Source organism: Hylaeus anthracinus, unplaced genomic scaffold, assembly GCF_026225885.1.
Source record: "Hylaeus anthracinus isolate JK02 unplaced genomic scaffold, UHH_iyHylAnth1.0_haploid 11985, whole genome shotgun sequence".
Classification (NCBI taxonomy): Eukaryota; Metazoa; Arthropoda; class Insecta; order Hymenoptera; family Colletidae; genus Hylaeus; species Hylaeus anthracinus.
Window position 1 is genome coordinate 6,641,445 of NW_026534333.1, and position 16,243 is coordinate 6,657,687.

At 41.1% G+C, this 16,243-nt stretch overlaps 1 protein-coding gene across 10 annotated transcripts in view; it reads right to left on the minus strand.

Moving 5' to 3' along the window:
- Positions 1 to 3,730: 3,730 nt before the first annotated feature.
- LOC128886596 (echinoderm microtubule-associated protein-like 2) overlaps positions 3,731 to 16,243 on the minus strand; it is a 28,342-nt gene continuing 15,829 nt past the window's right edge. For 6 of the 10 annotated variants that reach the window (XM_054141624.1, XM_054141619.1, XM_054141620.1 and 3 more), the window contains 14 exons: positions 15,490 to 15,618; positions 14,498 to 14,566; positions 10,656 to 10,961; positions 10,229 to 10,301; positions 9,930 to 10,136; positions 9,619 to 9,856; positions 9,162 to 9,319; positions 8,831 to 9,088; positions 8,603 to 8,740; positions 8,283 to 8,399; positions 7,626 to 7,649; positions 7,042 to 7,129; positions 6,682 to 6,908; positions 3,731 to 6,516 (listed from right to left, as the gene is read on the minus strand). In XM_054141624.1, coding sequence (XP_053997599.1) covers positions 6,388 to 6,516; positions 6,682 to 6,908; positions 7,042 to 7,129; positions 7,626 to 7,649; positions 8,283 to 8,399; positions 8,603 to 8,740; positions 8,831 to 9,088; positions 9,162 to 9,319; positions 9,619 to 9,856; positions 9,930 to 10,136; positions 10,229 to 10,301; positions 10,656 to 10,961; positions 14,498 to 14,566; positions 15,490 to 15,618 — 2,161 coding nt within the window. In that variant the 3' untranslated portion in view covers positions 3,731 to 6,387. The remainder of the gene's footprint in view (positions 6,517 to 6,681; positions 6,909 to 7,041; positions 7,130 to 7,625; positions 7,650 to 8,282; positions 8,400 to 8,602; positions 8,741 to 8,830; positions 9,089 to 9,161; positions 9,320 to 9,618; positions 9,857 to 9,929; positions 10,137 to 10,228; positions 10,302 to 10,655; positions 10,962 to 14,497; positions 14,567 to 15,489; positions 15,619 to 16,243) is intronic. The other 4 variants (XM_054141629.1, XM_054141628.1, XM_054141627.1 and 1 more) reach the window with 3 other exon arrangements.

Genomic DNA, 16,243 nt, shown 5'->3' on the forward strand with positions numbered 1-16,243 from the left:
AGAGCAATAATTACAGCGCGTACCAGCGGTCTCCATGGAATTAGGCGAACTGAAAAATGATTCACCTTTGTCGCGTGAAAGTGCAGCCATTCTCCGCTCGCGCATGCTCTCGCGTAGTAAATGATAAAACGAAGAACGATTCATTCATGAAATCTTGCGACACGCTCGATTACGTAAAGTTGTCCGCAACAAATGGTTCGCATAGGTGAACATGTTGTACGGTAGCTGTACCATGCACACGGTGTTCCATTTATCTTGAACATTACGATAATCTCAAAGTAAAATTTAAACGTAATATAAAATAATACACCTGCCAAGTTATACCGTGCTATATCTCACAGTAATAAAATAAACGAATAGCTGCGACTACAGAAACGTAATCCTCGCCACGTAAAAACATTATCGTATCAAAAGGAGTAAAAATATGTTACACAATGCTCGTATTGCCTCGTTCCGCAATGAGCGCAGCGATTGTAACACGCAAAACAGAACAAAAATGCAGTAACAATACCTGAAACATCTGTTATCAGATAGAAGCTAATAGTACTTTAAAACGGTGTAATGTAGAACAGCTTGCAACATTCCATCCAGAATTATCGCACGAAGTAACAATGGTTATTAACTGAAATACAATCGCATAGAAAACAATAACTCCGCTCGTAAGTTGCACGCCGCAATAAGTACCATAACTCTGGTTCAGTTAAATTCAAAGTTACATCAGAACGGCAGTAGCTCACGATATCAACATTTCAAATGCAAGTTACGTTGCTTATCCAACATCCAGACGATATTGACTTTGTCAGAAACATTCACTTTCGCGATATTCGAAGCATTCGAACAACGGTGCTCGTACACTGCGCTAAATATGGACTCGCATTAGCCTCGATTCACTCGCAAGCATTTTATTGTTAACCGTCGAGTTGCAAGAAGCAAAACAATTTACGAATTACATATTGAATTAAGCGAAGAATCGCCATATCCAGCAGGAATTGCTCGAGAACTGTGTATAGTTGTCCATTCGTCGTGCGAAGCAACCACTTCGCCTCCCGACTGGCTGAGAAACGGGAAATCCTTTTTTCCAGCGACTCATGAGCCACGGAATTACGCGTACGCGGGTTTTTGTGTAAGCAAATGAATCGTCGATCAACACGACGATGACGACGATAAATACACAGTCGATCTTTTTGTCGCGCTGTCGCATGTAATTGAGGACTGCTAACAAAGTTGACTCTATAATCATGACGTGTCGCCAAGTTTCCTGTTTTATCGCCCAACGAGTCCATTTTGCAAATGGTTTTACAGGCTGGAACAGAATATAATCGACATTTAAAAATAAATTGCTAAATATATGAAACGTACGACGACTCGTTTAGATTCACACATGAACAGTGCTAATAAATTGGATTCCTGTAAACTGCGCCGGAGACCAATGTTTTTCTTCTACCTCGAGGTTTGTTATTCCCCCCACTTGGACGTTGTTTTGATTAGGAGAAATGCAAGACTCGGTCGAGCATTGCTATTGCAACAGTGCAACGAACACGCATGATAGCAACGTAATTTTTCTCTGCAAGTTTAAACTAGGTCATTTCGCAGACGTATCCACGCGTAACATTAACCTGGCATTTGACGTTGCGAATGCTAATGAACGTAGCGTTGTTGATTTTCTACATTTTTTCTGCTGTTGTTACTTTTCAAACGTAGTAGGGCGAAGTTCTTCGAGAGGACGATTGCGACCCCTCGGGAACAATTGGCATCTATACGGCAGAGGAGCCAAATTTCGCGCGGATCTCTCGGAAAAGTGACGTCCGAACAGAACCAGCTGCCACGATGATCGTTGTGATAGCGAACAGGTTAAAAAATCCGGCGTGTCGCGAAAGTTTAATGGGAGAATGCAACCGTAGAACGGGGCGGATCGATAGGCATCAAGCCGTCCCATGGGAGCGCATGATTCGCGCCGCGTGCAAACGCTCGCGGATGAAATACCTTCAATTAGTTCATTCATTATTCCAACCGTTTGCCAAAATCATCCGTGACTTTGAAGCATGACTGATCGAGAAGAAGACAGAAATTGATTAAGCTATGACCTGAGTATGAAGGCTTGGGATTCTTGAGATCTATGATTACACTAAACGATCAAGGTATTAAATAAACAATTTCGTGAAACAGGTTTCTTCGCGTGTTCAACGAGGATCGGAATCTGATGCGCTATCAAACATAAAAGCTGAAAATAAGAGTCTTGAGAGACCACCAAGAAGGTGTTGGGTAAACTGTCTATAATTAATCTTCTCGATCAATCGACGATAATTGTTAATTTTTAATTTTGCCTCCTACAAAAGTAGACGCTGTTGACGTTTATAAAAATAACCATGTACGAAAATCGCATGTGCGGTCTATAGGAGAGAAGCACGTTCGCGCATGACACGATTGTATCGACGGCACAGACGTTGCGGACAATTAACTATGATCGATGAGCCAATCAGTCGAACGACTAACAGTTAGCGGTTACAAGACTTTAACTACTTGGCGAGACAGCAATATGTGCATCGAGATTTCTTCAACCTGTTTCAATTGGTTCGAATTAACTCTTCGTATACACACCGCGTTCGTCGTTTATTTTTTTTCTCATTTCATCGATTTGGTCCTTTCACAAAACTTTCCTATTAAGATTTTTGTTAAATATATCTGATAAATTCCCTCGGTACATCCATCTCACTTAACGAGCTTTCTAAAAATGATCACAGTGTGCGGAAAACTTATAGAAACGGAAAAGTATCCTTTCCCGCATGAAAAGTAAGTCTTTGGGAATTTATTTTTAAATCGAGGTTATCTTGGTTAATCAATCTCAGCGTATCGAGCAGCAATGAAACGTATATCGTAGATTGTATTCTCTGAACTAGTTATCAGACGTATTTGCATAATTTCTGTAATTGTGTTCGATGAATATTTTATAGGACATCGATCGCGTTCAACTGAAATGTGTTTCGGTATTTAAATTCACGAGACAAGCCTTAAGCAAAATGATCGAGTTTTCTTTTCGCAATCAGCAGCTGTTCACGGTGTGATTTTTAAAAAATTTTGTAAAAATATTAAAATTACTCTCACGTAAACCGTATATTATGTATGCTAATAAAGAACCTTTTCTGTATTCGTGACGTAGCTGTTCGATTATCCGAATATCCTGTCCAGTGAGCAGCTCGGATAATCGTGGCTGGGCGTATCAACTGGGCGCTCAGTTACCAACTCGTTTTCAGGCAAAAGCCAGATGATACCGATTCAAACATTCGTAGAGGAGATGACGGCAAAAAGCAGCGATATTTCAGCGAGGAAATTAGGAGGCTCAGGGCCGTGAACGGCGATACCGCATTAATCATCCAGAGGAGAGTTCGCCTGAAGCAACTTTACGAGCACGATGCTATCGAGCTAGAGAATTTGATACGCGCCTCGGGACACGCTTTCATTCCAACGCAACCTTGACCATTTTTATCGCATTTCTTTCCTCCGCGTCGCGACCTTGACTTTAATGAATCAATGGATTAACGTTACTTTCACCGTTTCCGACTTGAGCGAACTTTGGGGTCCGATAAGCGGATCGGGAAACGCGCTGACTGGTGCGTCGTAACGAGCACTTACGGACAGTATCGTAGCAATTACTTTGGCACGATAGGAGAAATAAACTACATCGACCTAAACAAAGATATCGCAGCAAGGAATGTTACCGCAACGATGAAAGTGTCGATAAAGACGATTTATTAAACGTTAAAGATACATATACGCACAAACGTCCATCGGCGTGACATAAATAAAATATATAGATATATGTATATATCTTACATAATGACGATGAGTGAAAATAGACTGATTATCCTTGCTTTGTTGGACTTTGGCAATATAGTTCGTACCAAATAGAAAAGATAATATACGAGACGCCAAAGGAAATTCTAATTGGGCATTGCGATCTTACCGTATTTATGTACACTTTTTGATAGGTATACAAGCCGACGACTTGCACATCCTCCTTTTGCACTTTAATTTACAACCGACTCCTTATATCGGCTACCCATGGTCGGCAAATTAACTGCAAATACTTTTTTACGGGCGATTTCGATCCAATTCCTCCAACGTGACTATTTACGATTCATCCTCTTCGCGATGAGTCTTCGTCTTAACTCCATTCTGTTTGTTTGCCTTTAACCTTATCCTGTTTTAATCCTCTCGAAAAAAAAATGTATAAATAACCATAATTTAAATTGTATCAATATTTTCACATCTCGCGAATGACCGAACCTAATGGAGTTAAGTTGCTCGAAACCAACAAATTGTGAATACCAAAAGAAAAGACTTGTCACTTTCCTGAATAAGTTGAAGGAATTGATTAACGTTTCGTTAAGCTAACCGTTTCGAGTCCTATCACGTTTCTTAAAGTATTAAATGAAGCCCGATCGCGAAACGGTGCGATACATTTGGCACACAACTGATCAAGTTTTGTTTAATAATCGAGTAGAATCAACAAATTCGGTTCTACAAGCATACCCGTCGTTTTCCATATTATGCTACGTACTTCCTATTGGACGGCATTTTACGGTAAAGTAGTTTCTTCTTTTTCGTTACCAACAAAATTCAGATCTCGTCGGTCTCATCTTTCGAGGCTACGATCTTCTCGAGATGAGATTCTTTGGATTTCTGGTAGCCCCGCGACCCTTTCGATTATTCTATCATTCGACATCCAAATTGAAGTATATGTATACGTACTTACACACATACGTCAGAGTTGGGCTAAACGTCACTTGTACATACAAACGTGCGTCCAAAAGTGAAGAAAATTATAATTTGTTTTCTTTTTAAATTATGTTTTTTCTAAATATTTCAATATCAATTTCATATTTCAATTTTTTCCCTCAGCTTCACGACTTCAGAATAAGCGTATTCATCGTCGAAACAAAAATTCGTACGACCAATGCCCAACTCTGAGAAAATTATAGTAGCATAGAATACACCTGCGAATTTTCACAAACAACGTGACTGTTTACCAACCATACGCAAGAAACAAACTCATAAAGTACCTGACGGTTTGAAAAACACAAAAGAAAATGTATATACGCGATAAAACGTCCACGTTTCTATAGTTTTACAGACACGAGCAACTGGATCGAAGTTACCAGAGTGATCAATCACTGAATAATTAATTAATTACGATCATTCGAAAACCGTGCAATCTAATTACCTCGGTGCTGACCAGAGATGGGCAAGTTTTCTCTTTGAGTAACAAATATAAAGAAAACAAATATGTCGTTTTAATCCTCCTTTAATTTACATACTTGTTGCTTTCATGCGAATTGCCACACGTTTGTTTCGTTCATCTGTTACTCGAATCGAATTTCGCCCATCTCTGGTGCTGAATTACGCGAACCGTTTGATTTTCTACAGCTGTATACGTCGTGTGTTCACGCAGAAAACAAAACACATACACACAGAGATTTGTATAGTCGGTGCACCGATCTTCGAAAAATAGTCGTGAATATTGTAGAATATGCAAAAGACACTTCGTTATGCGTTATCGATAGACACTGAGTTACAGTTTAGTAAATTAACATTAGAACTTTCAGTCATTTATTCGTAAAGGACACTTATACGGTAAAATGAACGAATGTTTCCTTAATTGTACCTAATTAAGCATTCTGTTTTGTCGTCTTATATCTGAGATTTTCGGTTCAGCGGCGAAGCAAATTCGCTTCTCGTTCTTTGGATCTCTCGAGATTGTAAAATTCCAGTTCTTCGAGTTTTGCGCAGCGAAGAAAAGCTGGAGAAACGGATTCAGCTCAACTAGGACTAATGCTTCGCGTTTCGTACGATCACCGTGTTGCTTCTGTTTAATTTATCAGCCGTTGAATTCACCTGAATTGACACTGTGAGGAATATTCGTTCTTTAACCTATCCTTTCCACCGAGCCGATCGCGAAGGGCACTTTTAAACGGGAAACAATGAAATTTCCCGACGGAATGAGTACTTTTCGCATCCTTCCATTCGTCGCGATTAATTTTATTTATTAATTTTTACTGAAAAGCTGGCGTTCCCTACCGTTTTGCATCGATTACTTCCTAACTCTCAAGACTCGTTACGATATCATCGCCATTATTCTTCGTAGTTTCTCAACTCCTCTTGTAGTCGCTATGCGAACGTCCTGTTCGTCCGTTCTTTTACGTTTCTCGACCATATTGTCAGAGATTTACTTTCCATTCAGAGGCTTGGCTCTTCTCAACCTTCGAGCGTCTCGCAGTCGCTTCGAAATGTATTCCTTCCGCTTGTTTCGTCCACTTTCCAACCGCTCGACCACGAAGGACACTTCGAATGTAAATCGATTCGATGTGAATGCCATCGATCGAGCAGGAATTAGTAATTTACAATCCACTGGAGAACGCTCGTGTCACTTCCGCCAGTGGAAATTAATCGTGTGTCGTCCTGGAGGAACGACACGTTCGTAACGTGACTCGAGTGACCGCCGTACGTGTGACACAGGGACTGAAACAAACAGATTCATTTATTTCGATCACGTTTCTCTTTTTACGCGACGACAATGGCTGCTTTGGCTGTGCATAAGCGCTCGTACGTTGCGGCGTATTCACAGGATGCTTCGAGAAGTGCTCGCTGAAGAATATCGCGGGGACTATTAACTATGCGAATTACCTTAGGTTGGCAAGCTGGATAGGAGAACAATTTGACCTTTCCAAAATCGTCGCCAGTCGCCAGAAGCTTCGAGTCGCTGCTACGGGAACAATTGTTCACGTCTGTGCCGTCTGCACCTTCGGGCCATATACCAATTGTTTCAAAGGATATGATACAGGAATGACTCGTCCACTCTATGTCTCTTAACGCGGATGGTTGTGGAATTTGACGGCAAACTCCAGGATTCCCTGCGCAATTTTAAAAGCGTTACACGAATTCATCGACGTATGAACTAAAGACGAAGAAGAAAGGCGAACGAAAATGCATAGCTGGGTATTCGTTCCACGTATTCTGTAATATTAATCCTCTTTATATACTTACAATACAGTAGTTCGTAGTCGCCGCTGTTACTTCGCAAATACTGCCCGTCTATTGACCAGTCCAAGTGAGTTATGAAACTCGAGTGACCCTGAAACACGTATTCACGTTTAGATTGAGGAAACATCCTCCTCCGTAACTACGGACGCGTTTTTTTTTTTTCTAAGCTAAGTTTGGTTCTGTGCTGGGAAAAAAAAATAATAATTATGTAACTTTTTTCTAGGCAACCGGATTTTAACGAGTTTGCAGCCACTGCCATGAAAGAAGTGTCAACATTTTGTGCAAACAATGTCTACCGTGCGTGCTCATGGCAAGCAATCATTAAAAAAAATTATCCAGCCCATATGTGTGTACTATGAATAGCTATGAGAGTATTGCATCATTTTCAGAGACAGTATATCGTTGATGTAATGGTAGACGTTCGAAATTATTATTAACGTTTCGTGTTTTCGTGAAATCCGGATTGATTTTCTTACGAGTGTGTCAAGTATTTTCGAATTGTTTTCACGATAAATTTAAAATAACATTTCATCGCGTGAGATAATGTCTCCTTTTCATTTTTGAGCAGCCAAAAACATATGTCTTACTCTACGTCTTCGTATCCGCTTCGGCTAGAAATGGAGAAAAGAAATGTGAGTGATATTTGTGATTACGATTCGAGTCGAACGTTTCATTTGAATGTTTCGTTTGTATGTTAAATTTTCTCAAGAATATGGTATGCTCTTATAGAAGAAAGAAAAAATAATGAACAGTAATTTTCAGTATTTATAAACGGTACAATTAATGCAACAAATACAATGCACGTGTTTCTAGTTCGGTAATTATGTTGTAGCATGCTTGTATGTCCGTAGATTTTCGTTACTTTTACGAACAGTAACAAAATAAACATCGAAAAAGACGAATGACAATGATAAAAAACCACAAGTTAAACATTATCGTATAATGTAATACATGTAAGCAAATTATACAGCGGAACTGCGATCAGAATAATTCAATACGGATACTAAACGCTAGCAACATCGTGTTCTGTAAATTTTCTTTATGCAGAGTGCGATAAAATTCACTGTGCGACCTGTATAATGATTCCTCTAGAAAAAGCAATTTTGATATTCTACGCTAAATTCACTCTAATTCTTACGATTTATAAAAACAAGGACTCTGCTTTCGGTTAGACAATGATTTCGGTAACATTCTGTATAGGTGAGATTAATTTGAAAAGTTTGTAACGTTGAAGACAATCTTACCATACATCGTCCAACTCGGCTATACTTGGTTGCATCTCCGTTTACTTGATAAATATAAATATAATTGTCTCTGGACCCGAGTGCTAGAAGCGTGCCATCCGGTGAAAATTTCAAGACCTGCAAATGATATAAAAAGTATGATATGAGCCGTTCGCTGCACAAATCGATTAACTGCACTTTTTGAAAAATCTTGAATTTAAGTGCCGAAGCGCTTGAAATAAATAATTTATTTCAGAGGCCATTTTGATCGCATTTCTCGACTTTTGTTTTATTGTCTAACGGTATTACAAAGTAAACGTAAAAATAAGTACGAATAATACCTGAATGGGTTCCGATCCATCGCTATGGTGGGTGTACAATTCTCTCGTTTCACTGTCGATTGCTAACCATTTTCCAGAGGTGCATCCGACTACCATCACGTTACCATCTGGCGAGAATCCAATACTTTGTGCTTGTTCCTAAATACAATTATTTCGTTAGCTTTCAATTAAATTTGTCCTGAACAGCCCTTGAGGCAAGGAATTCGCTAAGTAATAGCTTCTACTGACCCCAATGTCTTTGCTCCAAACAACAGTGTGACTGAGACTGTCCCACATTTGCAACAACCTGTCGTGGCCAGCTGTCGCAAATTGCGGCAAAGTCGGGTGCGCAGCGAGGCCCCAAACTTCTTCCGTGTGGCCCAACATGGCTGGATTGAATCCCATTCCAACATCCCCGACCAAAATGCAGTTTCTCGTCGTCCCAATCAGTAACTGCGAACCTCTTCCTTCTGCGAGCGTTCGAATACCTCCGAAGTGGTCCTCAATCTGAAGGTTTTACAACGTCAATTATACGGGAAAGTACTTATTAAACTTTAGTACCGAATTTTATGGAGCTTACTTGTGCTTCCGCTCCTGTCAAATTCAACGATTCGTCGAAGTACAATATTTTGCCATCTTTGCCACCACCGGTGACGATAAAACCATCCTTCAAAACGCAGATCGAGAATATAGATCCCTCGTGAATATTCCTCACTAGCTTAGAGATCGTGTTTGTGCCTGGTAAAAAATATTTATTCGATGGTGTACATTGCCTTAGAGATAATGAATAGATTTCAGTTTAAAAATGAGTGACAAAGAAATTGAAACGGTAAATCGAGTTATATTCAAACAGCTGGTATGACAATAGGCCTAGACTGATTGATATGGGAGACAACTGCCTGGCAAAACCGGAAGCGATAGACATCACGCGTCACCATAGTTGCAATACAAGGCAACAAATGCTGGATAGCGTACTGTTATCGTGAAACTTTGTTATAGTTACTTTATATTTAAAGGGAAAGTAATATTTCGCTCACCTCTGCCCCAAACGATGATGTTACCGTTGCTGTCGCCAGTGAGAACATCGCCGTTTTGATTGAAAGCAACGCAGGTGACGTATCTCGGTTTTTCCCTGCTTTCGAAAATTCCCATTCGCTTGTAAAGCATCCCTCCGTTGTCGAGGGACCAAAAGGACACGTGTCCCTTTCCACAGGACACGATTTGATTCCGTTCCAGCGGATGCCACTCGGCGCAGACCACCGTGTCGACGGAGCACTGTTATCAACGTTTATCATTAATGAAACGACTCGGTTCCGTGGGCAAACTCTAGTCGATCAGAAAAACTCACCTTGGTCTCGGTTACTTTGGTACCCCGTTCTCCCTTCTGCCAATCCCAGATCGATATATTGTGATCGGACGTTTCGTCGATCGCGCACAAATAATTTCCACCGTCTGCCTTCGAGAACGAAAGACAACAGATCGATCCATCGAATCCACCATTGCCAATCACGCAGAGGGTCGTCAAGCTCACGGAATTCCATATTCTTATGTGTGGCTAAGTAGAAATCGTACCTCACGGTTAACCGCTCATTTTTTTCTTCAACTAACATAGCTGTTTTACGTTGTTAACAAATATTTTCGACATACCATGGCGTCCCGTCTATCGGTTCCACACACTTGGCCAGTGGCGACCACCAATTTGTTTGGATGAATCGCTATGCTGAAATATATACACAGGAATATGAAAACACATTCGTAAAGAAGAATGTTGAGTTTTTCTTAAAAATTGCCACGAACTTTCTGAACAACCCGATACATTCACCCAGAACCCAAATTTTATCAGTTCATCTGAACCATCCACTTTCTCTGGGTTCTGCTATATTTTCCGGTTCGATCTCCCTTTTTAAATCTCGTCGCGAGGCGAGAACGATTCCGTGCCAGATAAAGCAATTAATTAACATTCCTTCTGTGCAAAGGAAAAAAAGAAAGCGCGGAGCGAGTCACGAGTAGTCAGCTATTAGTTCCGCGCAATCATCGCGATTATCTCGAGTCCACGCGAATTCGATGAACCCACCATTTGATGTCATCCGTGTGTCCCAAGTAATGCCTCTGGCTGTGTTCCTCCATATTGTACAAGACCACCACGGCGGCGACGAAGTAAACAATTTCTCCGGTCGGCAGCAGATGCAGATTGCTTCGACAATCCCTGCCTCGGTAACCGTACACCCAGTCGAGTTTCAGTTTGCTCTGGGGTGGTGTGCTCACTTTGTGAAGATCGTAGGACTCCATCAGCGGCGTTGGAACGTAGAGGACGACTGGTCGCCCTCGCAGGTACATGCGGACGGTACTTTCCTCTTCGTTGTACTGCATGTCTCTGGTGCTGCGAACGACAGAGACTACGTCTGATATTTTCTTAAAAACGATAAACTCGTCGAGTATGTCAGAAACGCGCTAAAACGTTGGAACCGATCATCTTCGAACACATACAGTTAGTCCCGTAAGTACTCTATGTCTTTCGAAGAAATTTATCGAAATTAAATAAATAGAGGGTACGAACATTTATGGGACTGACTGTATTTGTACCTCGGACCCGGCATAATTTGCCTCTGAGATACGGAACTCGATTAATTGATATTTATTCCTGAAATGAGTAAGTTATATTGATTTAATAACAGTTGTTCTATAAAATCTCACACGCTTATATTTCCGAGTATTTTGTTTGAATTATAATTTTAATTTGACCTGAACGGGATCAAGAATATCGCACACCTATAAGTCTACGTACGCCAAATATAGTTAATAAACAAACATTTGAAAAGTGAAATTGGGTCGAAAGAGAATGGGAAACAAGCGAGCGAGAAAGATAAAGAATTAATAATTGCATAGCGAGGGTAAGTAAGTACGGTGAAATCGATTATTAAGAAGAACCACGTAGAAAAACTAGATTTATCTGATTGTTCAACTTACAAGCTCCTTCGTTAAATAGAAATTTATTATCGTTATACGTATTTCTTCCGTCGTCACTTTACAATGATACTTTCAACTCGACGTACATCTGATTATTTATCAACTTCCTCATCGATAACTGTCGATGCAATACTTTATTTACTTTTATACACTTGCTACCCGAACACACACACAAGCAAACAAATTTCACGTTCTATCGACAAGATACGCGACGATTTATCAACTGAGCGATAATATCGCGCGATTTTTTTAAATCGCATCAAGTTATCGGTCGATTAGGTTCCACTCGCGCAAATATTATGTGTATCGTTGCTCGAGTCGACCTTAACTGATGGCGATGGGAGAACTCGCGACGACGTACTCTTGAAACCGACAAAGAATGACTCACTCGAGCCCGCCTTCGCTTTTATTACTCGACGAAGAACCACAAGTTTTGCGCGTTGCCGCGTTACGTCACGTTTACGTTCCTTTTTGCCATGCGTCTGCTCTCCTCGTCTGGATTACGATCAAGGACTGTCTACACCTCGATGCACGGTTTACGATTCGACTGAAAAACCTGCCTGAAAGCTGGTCGTTTCGTAAAGAGCCTGGTAAACCGTTTGTTCTTTTATATTTCGACTACAGAGTCTTTTTCGTGGCGACCCTGACCCGAAGAACAAAAATATACGCCCACTAGGACATCTTCCAAATATCCTTGCGTTTCAAGCGTTCAAAATACTCCTTTCAGTTCGAATGCCACGTAGAATATTTCTGTCGAATAGAATTTTTTGTCCTACTCGATCTTTTCATGACCAAGGACATCTTCCGAACATCCTTGCATTTCACATCTTCCAAATACTTCTATAGGTTCGAATCCCACGTAGAATATTTCTGCCGAATAGAATCTTTTTGTCCTACTCGATTTTTCCATCGATCGTCCAGGATCCCGTGGAAGCATCGTGTACCAGGAAACCAAGGGAATTCACGGTTGCGTAACTGCGAGAATCGGGATTCACTTTCTTCGAGAACGCGAGGGCGCACCATGGTTCGCGCTAAATGAGCCATTATCCACGCGAGTTTCGTACCAGCTCCCCCGATACCGTGTTTTAAGGTAAACGCTCCCTACAGTATCGCGGCCCAATCTACGGGATGACAACATTTTGCTCTTTTTATGTACGCAGCCGCCCCCTTCATTTTGCGTGGCGATTTTAACGCGTGGTTTCGCGTGATTCCGCACAGTTGCGCGCCGTATACCGGTTTGCGATCGTGTCTTCGTTTAACACGGAATTTACAATTGCATTCTTCGCTACGACCTTTAATCCAGGGCCGAAGGATAACAAAGGAGGTCCCCGTGGTTAAATCGCTGGCTTATCTTCCTAGCAAGAGTATTAAGCAATTTCAAGCTAGCACTTTTATTTGAGGTTTCAATCTTGTTTACTTTATTTCTTTACTTGTTTTGTCTAAGGTCTGACTCGGTATGATTCGAATGAAACTTCATGATTGACACGAATATCTATCGTGACGTTTCATTCGAATCGTACCGAGTCAGACTTTATGGTCAGCCTTCTCATTCTACTTACTTGTATCGCGACACTCCTCTCGATCCAGGGCTCGATCCAAAACTATTTTTACGTAGCTACGAAATATTTAAATACAGGAATTTAAATCATGCGATATTTTCATTCTATTCGCTTCCAAATATGGACAGTTTGAACACGTTTCATTTCTTTAATATTTTTGTCAAACGGAATTTAAGTGTCTGCAATCGTTCAGAATTGAAACAACTTTTGTCTCGAGCTCCACAGAGGCACAATAATAGCGTCGAGGACCGAAATCCCTTCTTTCTCTTTTGGAGTATCGTTTCAGAGCTTAGCGGGTTTCGAGGGTCCAATTCAGGAGAGTTGGAAAACCGAGCCGTACTCCAAACAAGGTTTTCCTTTCACGAGCGAAAAAGAAAGCCGCGTTTGCTCCAAATAAGCGTCCGGCATTTAAAATTAAAATAGATCTTTCACGCTTCCCGCGCGAATGCATTATGCATGCACGTGTTTCTTGGCTCCATTCCGCGAAGGTGAGTTCATCATACGCCAGGAATCCTGTGCGTGTGCATGCGAGGTCGAATGCCGAGGGTAACTCTTATTATGGTAATTAACAGCATGCTATGCGGCGGTAACACGTATCATGCCGTTTCGAATTCATTTGTCAGTACGAGGCACGCTAATTTCGCGTTAAACGCGTTTCCTTCCTCTTTCTATCGATTGTCGAGTGCTCCTAACGGTATCTGCGTTACGATTGGCTTCGTGCATGAACTCGTGCCATTTTATATTCAACAGAATATTCTGCCAAACAGCATAATTCTTTGGGCAAGCGTTACATACCAATCGACACCTCCTCCTTTACTTTAGAATATTACTTTCGATGTTGTTTTTATTTATTAGCTACGTTAAGCAACAGATTCAAGTTAAATGTCTCGATCTCTACGTCAATCGTCCTTTTAAGTCGAAGATTGACCGTGTTTAACACAATATTACCTTCATATTAGCATTTCGATTACATAATGTTGTTCGACACTAGCGACATTTACATTTTTGCTACAGGAGCGTTCACAGTGGCTTACCATTTTGTCCAACAGCCCGATTCGTAACGCACTCGAAAGAAAAGAAAAAAAAAAAACAAAGATAAAACAAGAACCGTGCTTTCACCGCTTACTTGCAGAGCGAGTGGTTACAAAAGTGCATCTTAAAGTTAGCAGTTACACACGTGCAGGGTGCACGTGCCAGTAGCGGCTGATCCATATGGCTTAGTCCCTTGAAAGAGCTCTCCCTCATCAGATATTCTATAGGAAAATCTTTTCACCGAAAAAAAAGAAACAAATCTTGAGAAACCTCTTTCGTCTTCGTTCGCCGAAGAAGAGAGCTCTTCCAAGGATAGCGTGCAAAGGTGGAATAATGGGAAAGAGACATTTTTATTTACCCGTGTTTCATGTTGTTCATCGCCGGCGGCTTGAAGAGGTTGAAGAGAGACTTGGTGGATGCTGACAATCTATAATGAACGAAAATGCAAACGAAAACCATGCGGTGCAAAACGACAAGTGGCGAAAAAAAAAAGAGGGAAACAAATGGTAAACAATGGTAAACGAGAAACACGAGCGGGCGCGTCGGACGTGTAGGCTTCGCGTGCGATTTGCACGTTCTCCTCGGCGACGAGGGGAATTATGCGCTTCCGTTCGCGTTCTCACGATTCAGTTGACTTTAAAGGGAAGCTCCGCCGGGCACAGAGTGGAAACCAACCGGGAGACAGTTGCTCGCTTTTGACGATTAATGAGCTGTGAATTCAGGAAGCGAATTCCGCGTCGGTGTATATAGTCGATAGTTCGTTGCTCTTGTCGGCTATGTAGCAGGTGACGCTGAGTTTTAACACCGAAGTATACCAAATTAATTCGATCCGCGTACGTTCGAAATTATTTCGTTACAAAATTTTAAAAAATATTTATATACTATCGTTTACGGCAAATGTCCGTGTTTGTGGACAGCTTTCCTCGAAAACTACACTATTAAAATTTTCATTTTTATTTTTTCCGTACTAATTTTAGTCCAAGTTAAACCGAAAAAATAAATTACATTAGTACGAGAAAGAAAAGTAATTCAGTTCTGAAAGGGTTAACAAAATCAACCGTTCGCGAATGAACAAAGTTCTTTGACAAGGCTTGAAATCGATACCTCTACCAATCTTCTCGAGAAAAATCTCACGTAGCACCCAATTTTTTAGGCTTCGAGATAGGCAGATCCCTCAGAAGTTTATTTCGGAGGGAAAACACGTCCGACGACCGCGCTACGTAAAAGAAGGATTCAAGGAAGCGAAAAGTGCACGGAACGGTCCAACATGGGTCGGTGCTTAAAACAGAGAAGAATCGCGAAAGCAGGGAAAAGTGCACTCGCTTTAGAGGATATCGATTCTCTGCTCACCTGCTACTGACAAGCTGCGAATTGCTTCCCTGATTTTGCGGCGAATGCGTAAAGTCCCCCGTCGACGACCACCGTTTCGCCCTTCTTAAGCTGCTTTGAGGTGGCCCGTTTGATCTTGCTGTCGGTGATCTATCGAATAACAGGATTACCATGTAACGTGAAAGCTTGTTACCTGCGCTGCAGAATTCTCGCTTGGTCGGGCCGACGTTCAATTACCAAAGTTAAACGAAGACTTCGCCCTGATGAGTCGCGCGAATCTCCTCAATTTCTTTGCGACATTGACATTTTAATGGGAAATCGTTACCGATATCCTCTCAAAAGTTCCGTGACTTTGGACATTAAAAGTTTCGTAGTTAACGGAGGCGGCGAAGCGCGCCCGATCGCCGGGCGCTCTTCGATTAAATGTGGAATTTTTAAACGACGATGAAAGAATATTTTTAGCACGCTGTTCCGACGATTTAAAATTTTAAGGATTGTTTTTATCGCGTATAAAGTTGATTTCGTGTTACAGGTGGTTTTTAAGATACGGTTAATCGGGGGTTGCTCGTTAGATGGTGCATTAGAAGCTTCAAACGAGTGATTTGTTTGCTTCTTCGAAGTGTTTGTTAGACGAGTACTTGGTTACTACTTGCTTGTTGGATTTATTAGTGATCATGTGTACAGTGAGTCACAGAAATATTCATACTTTCTCGAGTGCTCGCTTCTTTTAAAATAATTGTTGCAAGTTTCTTTAAGTAAAGAAGTAGGTAAAAAT